The sequence below is a fragment of the Mixophyes fleayi genome, chromosome 12 (genome assembly GCF_038048845.1).
Source record: "Mixophyes fleayi isolate aMixFle1 chromosome 12, aMixFle1.hap1, whole genome shotgun sequence".
NCBI classification, from domain to species: domain Eukaryota; kingdom Metazoa; phylum Chordata; class Amphibia; order Anura; family Limnodynastidae; genus Mixophyes; species Mixophyes fleayi.
This window is the reverse complement of record NC_134413.1, coordinates 37,680,260-37,697,021: the sequence shown is the minus strand read 5'-3', so window position 1 is coordinate 37,697,021 and position 16,762 is coordinate 37,680,260. Positions and strand designations below refer to the sequence as shown.

At 39.8% G+C, this 16,762-nt stretch overlaps 1 protein-coding gene across 2 annotated transcripts in view; it reads left to right on the top strand.

The window, feature by feature from the left end:
- Positions 1–16,762, top strand: part of CDIN1 (CDAN1 interacting nuclease 1) — a 228,768-nt gene that overhangs the window by 65,899 nt on the left and 146,107 nt on the right. For both annotated transcript variants that reach the window (XM_075193261.1, XM_075193262.1), the window contains one exon: positions 9,003–9,075. In XM_075193261.1, the coding sequence (XP_075049362.1) occupies positions 9,003–9,075 (73 nt within the window). The remainder of the gene's footprint in view (positions 1–9,002; positions 9,076–16,762) is intronic.

Below are 16,762 nucleotides of genomic sequence, written 5' to 3'. Positions count from 1 at the left end.
AAGTTGACCACTTTGGACAACTATTACTTTTAGTACTACACCATGTTGCCCCATTAATAACCCATTTTCTGTATGATAGGAGCAAAGCATCCTCCTCCCAGCAGCCAAGTCTGGACAAGTAGTTCGGTCTAAGGTTTGTAGCTACGTTGGTACCTGAATATACCGGACCAGTAGTTACCATAGTGTAGAACGCCATGGATAGCTTTGATGCTTCAGTGCTAGAAGCAGTGCCTCATGCAGGTGGTAGGGAGGTGGTACCCCCAAGCACTAATGGGAAGAGGGACTACTTTAAAATATAAGAATGCGAACACTGCCCACTGTACAAAATAATATTAAACTATAACTAAAATATGTATTGGTATTATATTAAAAAATCCCATATAAGCCATATATGACCTTGGGAAAAGCACTCTTGTTTAAGAGAGATCCCCAGACAGTTAGGTAAGCAGGGCAAAACTGTAGTCGGTCTACACATTGCCTTTCCGAACCTATACCGACTGAATGGCAGTGTGTGCGAGTCAATAATATATAGCCATGAGCTATGTTCTAGAGGTGGCACCAACATTTCCTATTTATCTGTCCTCTGCCTCAAGAGCATATCGACTTCTATATCTTCTTTAGAAATTGAGTCTATAAAATAGGAGATATTGAATATGGTGGCATGTGAACGAAAATAAAAGCAGGGCATGAACTATACAGTGAGGTTCATTGTGTAGATTTAATTCTTCTTCTGAGTTCTTATTCTTCCTCCCACCAGCTATTCGGCATCCTTTCCACAACCCCCTTTCCCTGCCCTGGGCCTTGTTGTGTCCTCGTTGTGAGCGCTGCTTAATGCATTAGGGAAATGTTGCAATAACCAGTAGCACATTATTACCTCCAAACAATCAAGCTGCCATTTTTATATGATACTTAATATTTAAATGACACCTCGCTGCATCTGCTGACGATTGATGTAACGGCGCTACTTTATGAGTCAATATATATTTAATCAGTGAAAACTGTAAAATCTGATGAGAGATGTATAACATAGTGGCAGGGTATGGTTGCAGAAGGCCAGTTAAATCTGCTGCTCTGTCCTATGATGCTGCTTTGCATGCAACTCGACAGATTCACATATTTCTTACCTGAGCTGCTGTATATATTTATCTGATTATATCTTTGTACACACATGAGGCAGTTCTGCAGCCGTAGACTCTGTTATTAATATATGCCACCGTAACACTGGATAAAAAATGAATGTGCCCAAGTGCCATAAACAGGAATGATAATTCAGTTTTAGAGTTCCATAAGCTGTCTTGGCCATCTTTGCTAGAATTGGTATATGACTTTTTACTGGAATTATGCCACATCTACAACATTAATTAGTTTAGTTAAAATCTTTTAATTGGTACGTATATCCTGTGTATACAACGCTGTGTGCTTGAACATAAGTTACAGGCCTGTAATGCACAGTAATATAAGGCTATGCGCACACTCAAGTTTGTTTTCCACTTTAAAAAAAACAAAAACCGCTAACTAAATTTATTACTTTAGCCTCGGTCAGAAGAATGAAATATAGATGCATAACCTACAACATGGTAGGTAATGCAGGTTTTCTTTAGGTTCTGCTGCATGCATTTTGAACCTGTCTTTAGAACATATTCATGACAAGTTAACTCGTGCATGATACTCATGCATTCTAGTCAAATCAAGCTACTTAAGGTGTTAAAAAGGTTCTTGTCATGCATTTGGGCCATAGCCCAGGCCTCAACCACCAACCACTCCCCACTGTCACCCCCGGCAACCACCAACCACTCCCAACTGTCACTTCTCCTTCAAGAAATATATATATATTTTTTTTTTTAAATCTTTATAAACACTTTTAACAATTAACAAATTAAATTAACAAATTAAAAACATCTTAGTATACCAAATTTCAGCCCTTTCTGAATTTTTTTTTACACACACACTAAGAATTTAGTAGGTCAGTGTATAACTCCGCCCAGCAGGTGGCGCTGCAGCTTGGTTTTATTTTTTCCACACACAGAGAGACTAACACACGCCACTAGACATTTATATTATAGATACTCTTCAATCTTTCAAGCCAAAATAAGAAAAAACGCTGTGTGGCCGAGCCCTAAGCATGCAGGCCATGTGTGATCTATCAACACACAGCCCATTTATAGTTAGAATGTATGCAGGACATAAATAGTTTCATACTTTGTAGCAATCCCATCAGATGGCAATATATATGTAGGCAAAGTATGGTCTCCAAATAAATGCACACTATGCCAGCCAAATGTAGTTATGTTTGAATATTGGAGCTCGTAGGCCTAGCACACAAACTAGCAAGATGGACATCAGCATGATGACGGTCTTAAATCTTAACAATAGTCTCTCTCACCAGCATGGCTCCCACATATGACCCTCATATCTGTTGCTGTGGTATTTAATTTTATTTATGTATTTATTTATTTATGTGAAAAAAGGATTCAAATGTTTCAGTTTGCATGTTTCAGTGTAGGGTTGCCCTTGTGCTGTCTGTAAAAATGGGATTCCTTGCCCCTTACAGGCACAAATTATGGGAAATTGGACACCTTCAACTGAGTATCAGTGTTGTGGATACACAAAATATGGAAATAGGAGCACTATTTTGGAGTGTATGTTTATAAATTAAGCTGATCTAAAAAATAGTTATATTGAAAAACAAATGCGATAAAGACAGATAAAACATAAGTACCAGCATAAGTGTAAACCTTATATTACACAGTGTCTCATAAAACCATCCACAAATTAAGAGATGTTATTAGTAGGTAAATGTTTATGAGAAGGTGTTATTATAAATGTTACATTCCTGCGTATATTTTATCTGCGTTTTTTTTTAAAAAAAAAGTAAAGTGCTTTAAGTCCTATTGGGAGAAAGATGCTATATAAATAATAATTATTATTATTATAAATGACCCTTAATGACCAGCAATTTAGCAGCCCAATAAACATTGTGTTTAAGAACAACAAAAAACACCTAGCCAGGGAACTACCTGACTGCTTGGACCCTCTAGCAGGTGGGCTGGTAGGCCACTTACCAGTCTTCTGTTTAGTGGTTGAACGCCTGAAAGCATAGGGCTTTGTTATGATGAGAATCCCTCCTCAGCCAGTTGTGTCCAGGGACAGGGCACACTATTTTCTTCTTATGGTCAGGTCTTGCAGCTTCTCTTACCTGCTTCAGGTCACACCTCAGCCCCTCCCTTACCTGCCTTGCGAACTCTCTTAAGCGAGCCGTCACCTCAGACTTCCTGCCACTTGCAGGACAACGATTGACCCTCATGCTGGACCTCACTACTCAGCTATCCACTGAACCTCTTATCTGTCTGTGACTGGTCATCTTTTCTGTCCTTCCTCCTGCAGGACACACAGCGCCTCACTGATCTCTATACCGGGCTCCAGAACACAGTGGTCGCATACCCTTTTAATTATGTAGGGGACAATTCCAATTTCCTGAACATCATCATCCTCAACATTTATTTATATAGTGCCAGCAAATTCCGCAGCGCTTTGCAACTTGGAACAAACATTAATAAAACAATACTGGGTAATACAGAGAGACAGAGAGGTAAGAGGGCCCTGCTCGCAAACTTACTATCTATGGGACAATGAGAGTTTAAAGCCGAAGACCACGTGCTACATCATATTGCACATTGGACCACTAGAATACAAAGGTAAAAGTATTGAGTGGGCTGTGTGATCAGTCACACAGCAATGTTGGTCAGAGGGTTGTTGTCTTGTGTTAGCTGTGTAGAGGGTGGTAATAGGGTAACCTAGGGAGACTAAAATGGTGGTTGAAGAATATTATAAGCTTGTCTGAAGAGGTGGGTTTTCATAGAATGCTTGAAGGTTTGGAGACTAGAGGAAAGTCTTACTGTGCGATGAAGGAAATTCCACAAAGAGGATGCAGCCTGAAAGAAGTCCTTTAACCGGGAATGAGAGCATGTGATGAGAGTGGAAGAGAGACGCAGATCTTGTGCAGAACGGAGGTGTCGAGTTGGGAGATATTTTGAGACAAGTGAGTAGATGTATGTTGGTGCAATTTTGGCGACGGCCTTGCTGGTTGCGAATTAGAGCCACCTAGCCTGTAACCACCACAACACTTATATTATTTCTATTCCCATATGTCCAAAACACACTGACATTTGTTTAGTTGTTTCATTGCACTGTTCATTGTCGGCCTTCTTACAATGCCACATCCCACTCGCATTCTATATGGCACTTAGGTAGGAGTCTTCCCACTAGGGCTAGATTGCAATCTTTGGATGCTTGAAACTACGATTAGTGCTATTGGGACAGTTGTTTTTAAACTTGGTAATTGTTTTGTTTTGAAGAATGCAAAAGTAATGTGCAGCTTCTCAGTGGACAGGTATGGCTCTAGTGCACTGCTGCAGGAGCTGCTATGGCCAAGTGATACGTTACTTCTGCTTGTCCCTATACCTTGCTAACATTTATGTGGAACTACTGGTCCCAGCAAGCCTTGTCAGCCATATACTGCTTGAATATACTATAGCTATTCTCACCCCTATTCTGCCCCCCTCGTTTTTCTGTAGCCTTTTTTTTCTGCCCCCTCGTTATTTTGTAACCTTCTCTTTCTGCCCCTCATTTTTCTGTAGCCCTCTCTTTCTGCCCCACTCATTTTTCTGTAGCCCTCTCTTTCTGCCCCCCTCCTTCCCCGCTTTCTGTAATCTGTACTTACTTTCTATGCTTCTTTTATCGCTTCTCTGCTTGTTTGATTGGTCACGGCACCTCTCACTGGCAGCGTTGTGACATCACGAAGCTAACAGGAGCCAGAAGCCAGCAGGGCGCACACCAAGATGCGGTTCTGCACTGTAGCAGCACCGCAATGCAGAACCAACGGTCTGCATACTTGGTGAATAGCGGGCAGGTATTTGCACCGCCCGCGTTAGCTAATAATGACCCGATTAAGCTGGTATTAAAGATAATTTTTTGTATAGAACACACATTTTGTCAGGGCCCCCCAGCTGACTGAGGCCCCTGGGCTGTAGCCCCAAAAGCCCTGCAGTTAGTCCAGCCCTGATTTTCATGTACATTATTCATCGCCATAATACACAGTCTTTTTATATATGTGTATATATATATGTATATATGTATTCATTTTCAATAGCGCCTTACTTGCTGTTTAACATGTGTCCACATAAAGTATCAGAGTGCGGATGGGACTAGCTCATGTATGTTTAAAATCACACCAGGCATCACATTCTGCAAGAAATCAATTTGGATTTCTTACAATGCCACCGATTCAGGAATTCCCTGCAATTTTGCTGAAATAAGGCATAGCCCATATAATTAGCTTGAACAAATACTGTTTTTTCGTGACAGGTTCACTTTAAGACATGACTTACTAATGGCACTTGATGACTGCTTTGAAAACTGCTGGTCTAGACACTGGAGACATAGCTTGAACTTATTAAACGTGATACCTTGTTCTACAGTGAAATTGGTGCATGGCTAAATAAATACCTGTGTATATTACAAGCAGTAGAGAAACAATGAGGTCAGGGGCACAGCTGCCATTAACTCATATACTTGTCTGAAACTTCCAGGCCCAGTGTTGGAGAACTTGTAGGTGAGAAGATAGCACAGGGCTTGTGTGTAAGACAAACATTCATATTAAAGCCGTCTCCCCAGTTTCTAAATCAAGATGAAAGGATGGTGTGATTATTAGCCTTGAAAGCTGTCAGGATATTCATTATGCAGGGATATTCAAGCAAGTCACTGTCTTCGGTTTAACACTTACAAAGGAGTCTTCAACATCTATAGTATTTGAGGACATAGATTAGATTACTGGGTGTAATTTGAGAACTGGGTCTAGAGTGGAAAATGGGTTTTCTACATGTCATCTTTCCATGTCATGAACATTGGTGTGCTGTCAGTGTGGTTTTTGTTGCAGTTTTGCATGGTTTTCTCTTTTTATCCAGTGGTGGTGAATAAGTGTCCCAGCTAATTTATATGTATAAACCAGTCCATAACTTGCAGCGCTAAAATGAATATTGCAAAAATTATCTTGTTTTAGCTTTCCTGCTTATTTTGATGTGATGTTTAAAGCGCAAAACACTGCACCAAAATATAGAGGGGTTAGCAAAGTCTGAGATGTATGTGAGCTATAGTAACGAATGCATGGTATTGTCACACAGAGACTGTATTGTAAGTACATTGGTGTAATACTGAAGTGATTGCAGTCTAATTGCTTGTCCGTCTGTTGGCCGTGCTGCCCATGGAATCATATTAGACTCGGATGTACTGCAGAATGGTACTTCGGTCAGGGTTACAATAAGGCAAATGTCATGGGGCTCATTAGAGTTGGACACATTTACACCCCGAATGTACGTAGGAAAAGGCACACCAAAGAAAAGAGTACTTACATGTATATGTTGAGTCAGATCAGGGGCGGATCTAGAAAACTGTTGTACCCCGGGCGATTCAGGGGGGGGGGGGAATTTAGGCCCCGTCCCCTTTCTGACACCTAAGGCTGCCGGCGGCTGCACACTATGTGCAGGTCCGCTTGGCAGTGACAGTGTGCCGTCCGGCATCTCTGATTGAGTTTAAAACACAGTCAGAGCAGCCGGGCAGCACACTGTCCCTGCCTGTCACTGCCGAACGGACCTGCACATACTGTGCAGCCGTCGGCAGCAAGTCTCTGCTAGGGGGGGCGATTGCCCCGATCGCCCCCCCCTGGATCCGCCACTGAGTCAGATGCACCTCAAATACAGTAACATCTGTGCCAGTAGTATGTTAAGCATAACAAATCTGTATACTTTTACTCCACGATAGCGTAGAGATTACAGTGTTTTTAGTAAATGCTAAAGTTGCATTACCCTATTTGTACACAATATAGTAATACAAAGGAATATCATATACACAAGAGAGAATAGTGTTTTCATAGTTATTAATGAATATGAGTCATGTTTTCCAGATAAAATGTAACTTAGTACAAAATGCAAATGAAATTGAATGCAAACCACTTTTTCTCCTTTAAAAATCTAATGGGGATCTTTCAATTAAGTAATGTGAATAGATGGTTGCAACTTCATATAATAATTCCATAATGCTATGATTTAAATCAGGGGTGTCCAACCTTTTAGCTTCCCTGGGCCACATTGGAAGACAACGAGTTGGTTTGGGCCGCACATAAAATACACTAACACTAACGATAGCTGATCATCGAAAAAACCATAGAAAACATAGTTAACATATTAAACTTACTTGGAAATGAAGTTAGTAAGAGTTAGGAAACCTGTTGCAGTATCATGATTAAAGCAGTAGTCCCATTACCAGCTACAATTGAACTTACCTGCATCTGTCCCTTAGTGGGGTTCAGGGAATTAAATGCCAAAAACTTTTTTTCCCTCTCTTTCTGCACCCATGAATCATTTTTTTTATTGACCAGTTTGAAATGGTCACCGATATAGGTAGCATCAGGAGGACTAATAGAAATCTACAGAGATTTAAAGATAGGGTGGCAGGAAAAATGGCTCATGGAGCAGCCTCCGATGAGGGTAACAGTGGGTGATATTTTCACCCTACTCAGCACTGCACATTTAAAATGGTTTAAAATATTAAAAATACAATTATCTCTTAATATTTATATTAGATATATACAGAGAACACAGCTAGTTCATAATTGCATGGTGCAGAAAGTCCAAATTCAGAGTAACAACAATAAGATACTGGATAATCTTTCACTGCTGCTGATAGTTCGCGCGGGTGACTCCCCTGTGCTGCGCTACGCAATGGATGTCGGGTGTGATGACGTCACCCCCGACATTCACTGCGAGCACCACACGGAGGAGGAGACCAGGGAGGGAGCCGGAGCTCCAGCTGGCGTGACCGCAGGGAAAGTATTTTCTTTTTTTTTTTTATTGCAGGATTTTTTTTTTCAGTGTTGCCCCCTTGCCACAACCAAAACTCCTGCTGGGCCACTTTTACAGGCATGCTGGGTTGGACAACCATGATTTAAATACTAGCAGCTGGAGAAGTCTGTATAATCTAATAGTGATAATGCTGCTAATAGTCATAATCTTCATTGCGTATTGTTGCACAAGAGATATATCTCCTAAAAGGCATAGAAAAATATAAATATTATTGGTGCTCATGTGCACTATGGAAATGTGCTTATTACATGCAAAAAATGTGTATGTCCAACTCTAAATGATGCCTCTCAATACAAGTGTATGTGATCATTCCTAGCCTGCAGTGCAGTGCCATGAGTGGAAACATTGGTCTAAAGTTGGCTAACCTATGACACTCCAGGTGTTGTGAAACTACAAGTCCCAGCATACCCTTCCTGCAATAAGCTGCTATATATTGGCAAAGCATGCTGGGACTTGTAGTTTCACAACACCTGGAGAGTCACAGGTTAGCCAACACTGGTCTAAAGGGTGATACCCGATGTCTAGTGAGAACTAAACATCTTCTTGCAGGTTCTGTATTTGATCATACCTCCCAACTCTCGATTTTGGTGGTACATACCAGTTTGCTGGCTACAAAAGGGGTAGGGCTTAATCTAAAGTGGGTGTGCATTTGGGGTGAAGTTTTGACAGAATGGGACTGGGGCTTACTTTTCCCGATTTTATGATTCTAATTCTTGGGAGGTCTGTATTTTCATAGAAGTGACATGGGATAATATAAAATCAATATAGTGCAGGCAAAAATGATTTATATTTAGCTATAAGTGACATGGAAGTAGAGGGCAGGTACATCTTGAGAAACAGCATTTTCACATGTTGGTTGTTTATAATTGACAAAGTTTAATTTTGATTGTAACTGCTGATGTAGCAGATGCAGATATTAAGCCTATATTTATTTATAAAGTATTTTACCAGGAATAATATTTAGAGTCATCGTATTCAAGGATGTCCTGGATACGTCATGTACAGTTGTAATATAGACAGAAGACATTTAGCATTACAGTGATAACAGAATAAACAGATATCACTCTTTTGACATCTCTTTTACAGGTAGACTTTTCTCCAGCACTTATTGCTCGGACTGTTCTGGAGAGATTCCTCCAAGACCAAGATGGACTAACACGTAAGTCATCTCCATCCTCCCCAATAAATAAATGTCCCTGGAAACCTTATTTTTATTTTTATTATTAGTAGTAGTAGTATTTCTATTGGGGAATTGTAAGGATAAACTTAAGTTAGAGAAAATAGGAGGTACAATAGGAGGGAAAGTTGTGGCAATATATATATATGCGTAATTTTTACACTTCAGTTTAACCGCACCGCCCATTATCGAAGCTAAAACTGGTGAATATTCTTGCAATATATAAGTGTAGTTTCACTATTTTAATTAACTTGAAAAAAAGAAAATGTAGTAAATATTCCTATGCATATACATAGTGATTTTGACACTTCAACTGTTGAATAAAATGCATTTAGGAGGTTATTCTTCATTCATAAGCATGTAGTGGATTACAAAGCAGCAGTAATATACATTTATAATGGCTGCCGTATTATGCGCTACATATTTTGTGGGGTTGTATAAAGGATAATTCTACCTTTTGATAGCTCCAGATATTTGCTCAATTGTTTTTTACATTTGCTGAGTTTCAGCAGAGGACGTAACTAACAAACAAAGGTTGACTTAACATATAAATACCATGACAAAACAATAGCTTGAATTTGTTTGTTTCACACTATTAAGAATAACAATCATTTCTTGATGTTTTGTTTCCTAAATATTTCACTGGTGAACCTAAGATATGAGATATTATCGTGCTGTATTTTGTCCAAAGCACTTCAGCCTGTGTGCCACATCAAAACATCTCACTACACTTAGGCTTTAAACTATAATCCAACAGCAAAGAGCCAGGGTATAATGAATGGTTAGAGGAGTGCTCTAGGACAAAGAACAAGAGTAGTACGGAAGCAGAAATAAATACACAGGGAATATTATAGAATGGGCCATAGTGGGTTGCCTAGAGTGGGAATATACTGTGGTATGGAAATCTGTATGTCTGCTATAATAATGATAGCTGAGTATAATGTGTGTGTGCATATTTGTAGTTAGATATAATTTCCATCGTCATACACTTGCAGCGTTGAATATCTTGATTAAAGTCACTGGATCTGGTTGGGCCTTTCATAGGGAGATTCGAGAGGCAGAGGTTGGCTAAGATACTTTCCTACACACAGCAGCCAATCGCCTTGTTAGATGGCAGGTAATGTGAGAACTAGAGGGAGGACTGTATGGGACCACTACCATCCTCATTGTCTTGTAGACTAACACCAATGCTTAATTTGCTCTGCTGTTTCATGGTACATTATTATTATTATTATTATTATTATTATTACAAATTTTCTTATAGCGCCAGTATCCCCTGTATGTAAAAGACTCTATTGGAGCTCTCACACAATGCAGTCAGGTCTTTCTGACTGTCTGCGAAATGAACAGATTTTAAACAATGTGGAGAGCCCGATTGGTGAGATTCTATTGTTTGGATATTGGACGATATAGATAGATGTCAACCCGAATGTCTGGCTAAAATTCCTCCCCCCAAGGTCAATGCTTATTTGAGCTACCTCTATCGGCTAATACAGCCAGTAGACTTTTTGGATAAATCTGTACTACCTTTGGATATTGACAAAGGGCAGTGTTTTCCAAACCCAGTCCTCAGGGACCCCTGCATGTTTTACATATCTCCTTGCTGGATCACAGGTGTATTCATTACTGACTAATACATTTTGAAGGATCCACAGGTACTAATTATTTCACTTGTGACCTAGAAAACCATGCTCTGTTATGGATACTTGAGGACTGGGTTTGGGGAGCACATACATAGGGCAGTATTTGCCCCTTCCTCTTTGCAAATGTGTGGAGCAGTAAAGGACAGCAAGATGGATAGTTTTCCACCGGTTTTTATGTGATAAAGAGCAGCGATCTGACTGGGCCACTCAAAGACATCTATTTGCTTAATTTTAGGCCACTCCAGTGGCACTCTTGCTATGGCTTTGGACAGTTGTACTGTTGTAAGACATCTCCTCCCCAGTTTGAGCTTGGCAGAGGATAATCGTTTTTGTTTAGAAATTTGTCTGTAATTTTACCACTCATCTCCCATCGGACCTGACAAGAGTGTCAGTCCCCACAACATGGAGTACCACCGTCATGATTCACATTGGATATGGTGCTACCTGCCTGTTGTTCTGTGTTTGATTTGCACCATACATACTTCTTAGTTTTCAGGCTAAAACGTTCCACTTTATAGTAGTCTGCTCACAAGGCTTTCTGCTACATCTCAGTAGTATCTCCTAGATGGTATTGTACTAACTTTGAAAGGACAAGGATATGGTTTTTATTTTTTTCCTTGCAATCCCCCCATGAAGACTCTATTTGAGATTGGAGATTTGTGACCCACGTACATTATGTTCCTTTACACCTCATTCATTGTCACAGTTGACCTTGCAGTACCGCCTTCAAAATCTGCGTCAACAAAGTGTAAACAGGGTATTTGGGATCAATAGTTTTTCAAAGCACTATACACACTATAACACTCACTGTTACCACTGCACAATTTAAATGCAGTGGGGGCAGTATTTCTGGAAGTGAGACTCCTCTATTTATTTGGTAGATGTGGTGTCAATGGAGAACCAGCTAAGGATGTCCCACTGTTCTAAAACCCTGATGCTACAACCCCAACATGGTCATTTCAGTTTTGCCCCACATACACTTTATGGACAAAAGTATTTGGCCACACCTATTAATTATTGAAATAAGGTGTTTCAATCAGACCCGTTGCCAGAGATGTATAAAATTAAGCCATGCGGTGTCCATTTGAAAACATTTGTGATACAAAATCGGTCGATCTGAAGAGCTCAGTGACGTCAAGCGTGGTACTGTGACAGGATGCCACCTTTGTAATAAGACAGTTAGTGAAATTTCATCCCTGCTGGATATTCCACCATCAACTGTAAGTGATATTATTCGAAAGTGGAAGCATTTAGTAACAACAGCAACTCAGCCACGGAGCGAAAAACCATGTAAAATCACAGAGTGGGGTCGATGACTGCTAAGGCGCATGGTGAGTAAAAGTCACTAACGCTCTGCTGATTCCATAGCTGAAGAGTTCCAAACTTCCACTGGCATTAATGTAAGCATAAACACTGTGCGTCGGGAGCTTAATGGAATGGGTATCCATGGCCAAGGAGCTGCATGCAAGCCTCACATCACCAAGACCAATGCCAAGCGTCAGGTGGAGTGGTGTAAAGCACACTGACACTGGATTGTGGAGCAGTGGAAACGTGTTCTTTGGAGTGATCATCATCATCATCATCACCATTTATTTATATAGCGCCACTGATTCCGCAGCGCTGTACAGAGAACTCACTCACATCAGTCCCTGCCCCATTAGAGCTTACAGTCTAAATTTCCTAACACACAAACACAGACAGACATTGAGAGAGACTAGGGTCAATTTAATAGCAGCCAATTGACCTACCAGTATGATTTTGGAGTGATGAATCCACTTCTCTGTTTGGCAGTCAGATGTGCGAGTCTGGGTTTGGCTGATGCCGGGAGAAAAGTTACCTGCCTGACTGCGTTATGCCAACTGTGAAGTTTGGTGGAGGAGGGATAATGGTATGGGGTGTTTTTCAGAGTTTGGGCTAGGCCCCTTATCTCCAGTGAAGGCCAATCTTAATGCTTCAGCATACCAAGTCATTTTGGACAATGCTATGCTTCTAACTTTGTGACAACAGTTTGGGGAATGCCCTTTTCTATTCCAACATGACTGTGCCCCAGTGCAAAGCAAGGACTACAAATACATGGTTTAATGAGCTTGGTGTGGAAGAACTTGACTGGCCCGCACAGAGCCCTGACCTCAACCCCATGGAACACCTTTGGGATGAACTGGAACAGAGATTGCGAGCCAGGTCTTCTCGACCACCATCAGTGCCTGACCTCATAAATGCTCTACAGAATGAATTGGCACAAATTCATCATGCAGGGGACTTAGGCTGCCCTGTATATGACAATGAACCTGGAAATGCACTCAGAATTTTTCATAACCACATTTGTCCAGTTCACAGGCTAATGTTCACCTTCTAGCTTTAGTTCTTTTACAGATATATAGAAATCAGTCTGCCTTTCAATGTTTCTATGTTGACAGACACACACTCATATATGACATAAAATCCAACATAATATCTTTCTAGACAATGTTTCCTTTTTCAAATATCTTTTTTTTAAGTGAAGCTGCCTGACCCATCCACAGATGAGTATTCTCCTACAGCCCCACTATCCGCCTATCACAAGAAATAAAACATCTTTAACATTAAACGCCTTTGTTCTGCTTGTGAATTCTCTGCTTGTGTTTGTTATTTTGTCCTTCCGCCCTGGAATCCTCCTCCCGCACAGTAACGCTGGGCTCGGCAAGAGGGTAGGAGGAAATACTCTGCTGCTGCTACTAATAATAATAATAAAAAAAAAAAAAAATGAGAAGAGATGAAAAGAGCAGCGCTTCAGGAGGAGGTTCAAACTTAAATTAATTTGCCACTGAAAAAATACATTTTGTTATTTTCTCCATGTCAACTGCATGATTAAAACTGGCTGTTAAGTGAGCTCAGGGGATCTTCTCGTAAAAGATTTATGAGTAATGTTCAGTGCAATATTCAAAGTGAGCCATGAATATCAGGGTAATTGCTCTCTCTGCTGCTTCTTTTACTAGGCATGAGTTTGTCAACTACGCCATAAATATTTGCCTAGTCTGGTGAAAAAAAGACCGTTTCATCGCCTGCATTTTTTATTACCTGGTGTTATGTTTACCTTTTGAGTCCTGCCTTTAGGCACATAGGTAATCTAACAATAAAGAAGAAAGGCAGCAAATAATTCTTTGTGGGTTTCATCTTTCCTGTTTGTAATGCAGCTCGCTTCTAAAGCTCCATTGTGCGCGCCATAGCATGCAAAGTTAAACCTGGCTCGCTTTTCACAGTACATTAATAGGATCGCTATGCTTAGCTCATGTATTTTACAGGCAGGTAAATATTCTTTCTGTAGCAAAAAGATTTAAGATGCTTGAATGTTGCCCTGGGGTTGGTGCTAACCAAGTGCATCATTCTGTTGTTAGATATATTTATTTGTTTACTATAAACACTTATTATCTCGTGCACATGCCCTAGAAACATGCAGGTATTCAAATCATAATAAAATGAAATGTATATTCTTATTGGAGCAATATTAATGGGATCAGTATGGATTTCACAGATAATAGTGGGATTTTCTGCAGTTTTTGTTTATTTGGGCATTGTGTGTTAGCTACTGTTTATGCACTGACAATGGTCATCAAATTATTTACAATTAAAACAAGAAAGAGAGGTGTTACAGATGCTGTAGATGTACTGTGACTTCACCCACTTATTTTTTTAGGGTAGTTCTAGCTATTTAACCCAAGTTGATTTTGTCTTCACCTGCACGCTTTTTAAGGCACTGGAAATGTAACATTTTATACCCAGCATGCTGTAACGCGCCGACGCTCTGTGAGCAAATCACATGATGTCAGAACAGCACGGCTTTAGATTTAATCAAGAAAGAGATTAAAGTGAATGTCTCTCTACTCCCTCCCTCCTTCCCTCTCCACAAGTCTGCCGCAGCCTGGCCATTTGTCAACGTCAGGCGGTCTGATTGCTTTGGACCTACTTCTATCCGACTCCCGTCAGCCAGCACAAGGGCAAGGCAGGCAGATTAGCCTGTATCAGACCCAGTAAAGCAAAATTCATTGAGTGGAGTAATTGTAAAGTTAATAGACTGACCGTAAATGTGATGTCTATTAAGATATTTCTTTTTATACTATATTGTCTTTTTTTTTTGTGTATATTATTCCAGTATTGCATTCTGTTCTCATGGTTAAAGATATTAATCTTCTTTACACATAATTTGATCTCGTAAAGTTGAATTTGATCCCCTAGAAAATAGTGAAAAAATGTTTTCTGTTTCCAGAATGTAATGTATTTGGTGAGAAAATCAGGGCCTGGGTAATTTTTACTACTTTATGTTTTTGATAAATTAGAAGCTATACTCTACAGGTGCAGTCCAGAGATGGGGATGATTACTCTGGGCCCCATTTAGAATTGGGGATGGGGGTGTCCTAGCTCAACTCTATATCGCAGTGCAAAAGTAAAGCTGTGCTTCATGTAATAACAGAGAGTATTTTCCCTGCATGAACAATAAAAACTGCACTATACCCCTTGTATCATAATAACATAGTTTGTCCTCTTTAGCTGGATTTGCTCCTAACGCTAAATTAAGCCCCTTTATCTCTTTGTACCTCTGAAAAGTCATGTGACCATATCAAAGCACAAGGCTGTAGTTTTAAGAATGTTGCTTGTATAAGATGAAAATCATATTGAGGTGTTTAGTGGTCTGTGACCATTATGTATTCCATCATTGAACATTTGTAATGATTTGAACTATAGAAACTGTAATAAGGTCAGATTAGGCGACATCTCTTTATCTAAATGTATCAATATCTTGATGTGTAGCCTGCTCCTCTTCCAGGGTACAGCACCAGATCTCTTCTCACTGATGTTTGGGATTGCTGGCTTTTTTTTTTAGTGCACATAAACAAGACAATTTGGGCATCCACTTTTTCATTTTTTGACCAAATTGTTCCTGAGTTGCTGGATGCTTGGGACAACAATTGATAAATCAGTGTGTGTGTGGTTATCTGCTGAACACTCTAATTGGGCACCATGTAATCCGGCTTCATGTGGGTGACCTAATTGGAAACAGATCTGCTCCCCAGCACTCAGGCTGTACGACGACCTCTCCCTGTGTATGAGCAGCTTAACTGTTGATCTGAATCTTAACGTATATAGAAAGCGCTAAAACACAAAAAGTGTTTCTTCCTTTTAATTATTCTGTAGACGTTCAGAATTCTTTAATGATATTATCTACTAAAATACCACATATAGTCCTTCTAAGACTTCATTAAGTTTCTTCCTACACTTTGAGGTATGCAAAAATTGCTTTGCCTCTTTGAATTCATAGAAATCTAAGAATAATAATTGAGGTTTAATGAGAATGAAACCATATTTTTAATACTTTGTGTGTTTATGTTCCATAGTAAGGTATTACTGCTGATAGAAGATGCTGCAGTGAAACTTTGTTTTTCAGATTATTTGTGAAGTTATTTACAATGCGCCTACATATTGCAAGAGTACATGTTGATAAGGGGCTGAGAGGAGGGTAGGAGGGATATTGAGTGGGCAGTGATGAGGCTGAGGGGGTGTGAATGAGTTTGAGGATTTAGGGGGAGCATTGGGAATGGACAGAGAATAGAGGCATGAGATGAAAAAGGGGATATAGAAGGTTTATGATGTATATTATAGGTGTGTAATTAGTAAGAGGGGTGCACGGTATGTGAAGAGGTTGGGGGCTATATATATACATATATATATATATATATATATATATATATATATATATATATATATATATATATATATATATATATATATATATATATGGTTCGCTATTTATTTTTGTTAAAAATGACGGGCTTTTACATTGTTGGGCTGGCTCCTAGAGTCTAAATATTAGTTGAGTATTATCATTATTTGTTAATTTATTTGTAAGGTGCCGCAGATTCCGTTGCAGCGGATATAGAAGCAAGTAACAAATAGATGAGTTAATACATATAAATAGCACAGGTGAGTGTAAGTAATGCTATGGGGAATCACACAGAGTGCAGCAAAATGAATAACGGGACGTATGAGGGAGT